The sequence below is a fragment of the Palaemon carinicauda genome, chromosome 16 (assembly GCF_036898095.1).
Source record: "Palaemon carinicauda isolate YSFRI2023 chromosome 16, ASM3689809v2, whole genome shotgun sequence".
NCBI classification, from domain to species: domain Eukaryota; kingdom Metazoa; phylum Arthropoda; class Malacostraca; order Decapoda; family Palaemonidae; genus Palaemon; species Palaemon carinicauda.
The window spans coordinates 119,676,777-119,682,776 of NC_090740.1; the positions used below are offsets into that span (position 1 = coordinate 119,676,777).

Below are 6,000 nucleotides of genomic sequence, written 5' to 3' on the forward strand. Positions count from 1 at the left end.
TTTAGATAAAAAATGGGTGATATCTATTTTGTAAAGATTAAAATTTCCGTATTTATACAAACAAGTAGTAAAAAAAGAAAGTTTCATGATTTAACCTAGCTATAACTATCAGGTACAGTTCAGATACAAGACAGTTTGAAGCTATAGACAAACAGGCTTCCTGCTCCTCAAACAAGTGGTGTTTGTCATGTGGTCAGTCTTAGGTGGGCAGCTATGACAGTGAGTCCTTTCAGGAAGCTTGATGTGACCAACACAAAATTGATACCATACTTACAGCAAGAAAAAATGGAATTAGTAACTAATATAAGTAAAAGGATATCAAATAGAAAATCGGTAGCCAATCAAAGTAAAATGAAATCAAAATAAGAAACTGCTGACCAATAAAAAGTAAAATAATATCAAATTATTATATATACATAAACTATGATCTATAATAATAATGATAATAATAATAATAGTAATAATAATAATAATAATAATAATAATAATAATAATAATAATAATAAAACACTATATAAATCAATTTCAAGTACCTAATACACATAAGAAAAATATTGACAAATACGAAGGAGAAATTATCAAAGAAATATCAAACACATGAGGTTGCAAACTCCATATTATCATCAACATCTCTTTTTAACTCCATTAGAAGTGTGTTGATGACATCCATGCCGAGGGAATACTGCCTGCTGGCCATTATTGAAGATAAATTCAAAATAAATAGAAAAAAATCAGAAATTTGCTAAAAATAAATAAAATTCAGAAATTAGCATTTGAGGGAAAATGGACCTCATGGCAATATATGGCATCTAAGCCAAAACCAATGTCATGCAAGTGGTAGACACACCATCCACCCACACTTTCCAACTATAAAGAACCAAACAAGTATCAACACTGTTCGACAATTTATAATTATGTAATAACTTTGCTGTTTGATCACTTACCCCTATAAAGGTATTTCAGGGTCGAGGTCGACCCCTTGGGGGGGGGGGGGTAAAAAAACGGGGAAGGAGGGAAGTTAGACGAAAATCAGTCCTAAAGCAGACAATGGCATGTAGACTAGTCACCCCTTGCAGGTCGATCACTTCCATATTCGAGACAGCTGATGATTTATGGGGGAAAAACAGGTTTTGAACATGCTGTAGGGGTCGCGTACGACCCAGCATACCTGTCCAGGGTTAAAAAACCTTTAAAGAGGCCAAACTATTACAAATACTACTTAATCTTGGAAAATATTACAGAAACCCAATTCCAGAATGCAAGGGCAGTTTGATATTATTTGCAAACAAACATGTTTTATGTGAAAGTTCAGTTTTCAAGTAATATCAAAAGGAATATTTTCACTTAACACTTTCATCTTATCAGATCATTAAATGTGTATTTAAAAATTATAATAGGTTGTATTCCTAGTATTGTAGTTTTTAAATAAAGTTTAGACTGTTTTAAGCCACTATTACACTTTCCCCACAATGGGCATATTCACTTTCCTAAATTGACTTTTTTGTTTCTTCTACAGTCCAAATGATATTTTTATTTATTTTTTTTTTCTTTACAGTCTGATTTTCAGTCCTCAGCTTTTCCACAATTCCAGACTTTAAATATTTTCACTAACTCGCTCTTTCTAATATGCTGTTATCACTAGACTATCTATTTGTAGCAGTTGTCAAGAGCCTACATTTTGCACTTCTTTGCAGCGTCCTCCTTTACTATAACAGCAGTAAAGGCCTTGGCACAGATCCTTAACCCTTTTACCCCCAAGCTATTTTGAACTTTCCAACCCTTAACCCCCAGGTGTTTTCTTTTTCAAGCACATTTTGCAATATATTTTTTTTTTTAAATGCTCTAACAGCCTTAATTTTTGTCATAGAGAGGTCAGGTTGGTCTCATTCTTTTGGAAAATGCCTGAAGTTTCTCAAAAAGTTATCAAAAATATGCAAAAAAATGTAATTAGCCGTTTTTTGCAAGGACGTATTGGTACGTTGATGGGGGTAAAGTGTTGAGTTTTGTGAAACGTACCAGTATGTCTATTGGGGGTAAAAGGGTTAATTAACAAGATTTTCCTTTGCCTGCGCTATGGTAGAGCAACATCACTAGGTTAATAGTGTCTGCCTTCATAATGACCCTCTTATTGCCCTGCCTAATGCCTTTGTTAAGATTCACAAATATGAGGTATAAATTGTTACTCCTTGTTTGGTACTTGTTCTGTAGTTGCATCTCTATAAAGTCAGGATCAATATAGTTTTAAAGTGTAGTTTAGTTTTAAAAGATATAGGTTAAAGATGAGTGGATTTTACACTGGTTGTTATTTGATACTTTCATAAAGAATCTTCCTAAATATCTTTTAATTGTTAATAACAATGTTTTCTTAAAATACATTGTATGGCAGCATACAAGTTGGTTATTTCTGATATTGTCATTGTATTCAATGAATAATATTAGTTGTTTAGTTTTCCATTTCTCATTTACTACCTGTCTTAATTTGTAATGCAGTAGATAACACAATTTAATTAACGAGGTTGCAACTTATGAAGATGTTTTTAAGCTTAATAGTGAATTGTAGTTAGTTGCTTAGTGGAAATAAGTAGATGCGTGTGTGTGTGTGTTGTGTACTGTATGTCAGAAAAACCCAGCAGCCAAAAGGTCTTAATTTGTCTGAGCTGTGTATTTATGTATTAACTTTTTGGCTGGACATTCTAACTACCTACAGTTCCCCATGTGGAGTATTAGCCTCATTTCATGTCACACAGTGCCTTTGTGTCGTCCCTTCGACCCATAGCTGCTCCCACTTCATAGCCCTCTATTTTACCAAAATTGTAGCTTCTATTTTTCCATCTTGCTGTCCACCATCTCGTAATTATACTTCATAGTGCAAATGTGAGCCATTCCCCAAGAATCTAGGCCTAAATATTTTTTTTTCTTTTCTTTTTACAGGAGGATAATAATGTTTACCAAAAAGCCCTAAATCAAATCAAGACTGTGATAAAACCTCTGGTAGCCGGAGTTGATTTGGACGATGAGGACATCCCAGTAAAAGTGAAAGTGGAACCCAGGGAAAATGGGACCATTGAGTGATATGCAAAAAGCACAGCGGTAACATTGTGCAAAATCAGCATTGACAATTTTGATTTACTAGTGCAAAGTGAATATTTTAGTGAGTAGAGTTTTATTGAAGCATGTTGAAAGATGTGTGAATCTTATGAAGTGCAAGAGAGTACTATTTCTATATTTATTTCTGTATAAATAGAGAAAAGGATTATTGAGTGGTGGTATGCTGTGTAAACTAACTCCAGAGTTGTAATATTGAGTTGCACCCAACCAGAATGCATGGGGATTTCATTACAGTACTTATGAATTTCAACTGCAGTAGCACTTAGAAGCTCAGTGTATTGTTAGTGTTTGTTGTTGTAGATCTTGTGTACCATTGTTTCCTTTTTTATCGTCACTGATATATTCTCTCATAAACTATTACATTGGTATACATAAATAAGTACAAGGATATTTTATTCAACTCTCTTTGTTGATTCAAGTAGTTGTGACACAATATTTCAATAGCGTTTACTGTATTTCACATCATAGTGTACGGTTATACATGACAATTTAGTGTCACAATTCTCTCAATTTAGATTTTCAGTTTCATGACAAAAAAACTAATTGAATCCTAGTTTGTTGTAGTTATGTCTATTGCTATACATTTGTGTGTTTAGATTGTTATTGTTCTGAGGTGATACCCTAATTAACTCTGATTTTTTTATGGAATGCTAATGATTGTATTTATTAGAGAGTATGAGTAGTGCTTGATATTCAGTTTCTAAATTGAGCATCTAAGTGCTAAATATGACACACCCTTCCCCTCCACTCAAGAGTTGTGTTGAACACATGAGAAAGGGTGCAATTGCTCCAGGGAAATGTAGAAAGATGATTGAATCGTAGGATTAGTACTTAGCATAAGTAATTGAATATATTTGATCTTCATTTTTCAGACAAAAATATATTGATATTTTTTACTGTTCAATGAATTATTACCCTACGTACGTCTTTTTTGGGATGAAAAATCGGTGAATTATGTAGATGTTTAAAAGATCAGCAACAATTATCACTTACAATTTACTCTGCTACATCCCATTTGAGCCTCCCAGAAAAGGGATTTTGACGAAGGAAAAATCTATTTCTGGGCGAGGAACCTGTGTCGCCCTGTGAAATGCTCCTTAAAGCATGATTTCAAAGGTATAAATACTGCTAAATATACCAGAGAAAAAAGTTGCATGGAATGCTAGGAATATATCCAGCTCGCTCACCCCTAAAGGGTGTCGGTATTAAAACTGGGGCGAGTGATACCACTACCAGAGGTGCCTTTCCAATTGTCTTGCTATGACTTCAGAGTCAGAATCTAAAGTATCAGACTATGGCTCATGAATACAAGAGCAAGATGAAAAGTGATATAAAAGGGCAAACATAAATCTTTTTAGAAATTATTTGAGATAAAAAGCAGTATTGGCAGGAAGTAATCAATAAGTGAATGATGCTCTAAGAAAAAATAGTCTTGATTTAATTTCTTGTTTTAATTTTAATATAGAGAGGAAGGTCTAGACTTTGCAAGAGGTTAAAGGGCTTCATATTGACTTCTTTATGCCAATGAAGATACTATTAATGATATTACAAAAGCCCAACTCCAAGGTTGCTGAAAAAGAGTAAACCAGATTTGATGGGATTGTTTGTAACACATTTCCTGTTGTATGGTAATGATGAAGTAAAGGACTGAGATACATTGGTTTGTAAGGTTTAAACTACAGGAGGGGTTCCAAATGACTACGAGAACACTTATTTTGTTCCTCAAAGCATTATTTTTCTAACATTTTGACAAGGAAGAGGGTATGATTTATTTCATTATTTTGACGAATCTTTTTAAAGGCTTAACTAAGCCTTATTTAGAAAGTTTACTCGATTACTGTACTACAGCAAGAGGCCGGTCTTGCTCACTTGAGCAAGGCAATCTAAATAGAAAGAAAAGATCAAAATCTACATTCTTATGAATATGTTCTAGCTCTACGCGCAGAACAAGGTTCCCACACCAAAAACGTAAGAAGTTAAATGAAAACGAAGACCAAGATTAATAAACCCTGAAACCATAAAGTTGTTCACTGAAAATGGAAAGAAATAGAGTAATATGAACTTTGAAATATATAGAATGTGAAAGAAAGAAATTAAAGAGGAAATATAGGACAATACATAAGCAAGAGTGATATTTTTTTTAGAGCAAGGACTAATGCGTTAAAATTAAACATTGTAAATAGACACAATGGGGGAAATGTAAACTACTTTTTGTGAAAATGAAGATTTTACCAAGTTTTTTTTTGTTTTTCCATGAATAATAGAAAAGAAAGAAATGAAATAATAAAGCTTCAATAACCTCATGAGGAAAATCTAAAGAAAAAAAAAGGATCATTTTTATTCACCGAAAGGAATAGAGAAAAAAAAAGAAGTATTAAACCTGATGTGGAGGAAAAGACAAAACAGTATATGAGAAAGATAAACTATAGAGGCGCCGTTGCAAAGGCTTTGGCTCGCCCCTGAATCTGAATCGTGCACAAAACAATTCTAGGCAACAAACCAGTTTGCTCAGACCTTTTATTAATTTATATGAGTAATTGCTGAATAGTTTACACACATATGCCTTACTTAATCAGGTATTTCACACACACGTGTATATATATATATATATATATATATATATATATATATATATATATATATATATATATATATATATATATATATATATATATATATATATATATATATATATACTGTATATATATATATATATATATATATATATATATATATATATATATATATATATATATATATATATACATATATATATATATATGTATATATATATATATATATATATATATATATATATATATATATATATATATATATATATATATATACATATATATATATATATGTATATATATATATATATATATATAT

General features: G+C 31.8%; 1 protein-coding gene across 1 annotated transcript in view; it reads left to right on the plus strand.

Moving 5' to 3' along the window:
* LOC137655834 (cell division cycle and apoptosis regulator protein 1-like) overlaps positions 1–4,006 on the plus strand; it is a 67,758-nt gene extending 63,752 nt beyond the window's left edge. Inside the window, exon 21 of the mRNA XM_068390015.1 lies at positions 2,932–4,006. Coding sequence (XP_068246116.1) covers positions 2,932–3,072 — 141 coding nt within the window. The 3' untranslated portion in view covers positions 3,073–4,006. The remainder of the gene's footprint in view (positions 1–2,931) is intronic.
* The last annotated feature ends 1,994 nt before the right edge of the window (positions 4,007–6,000 follow it).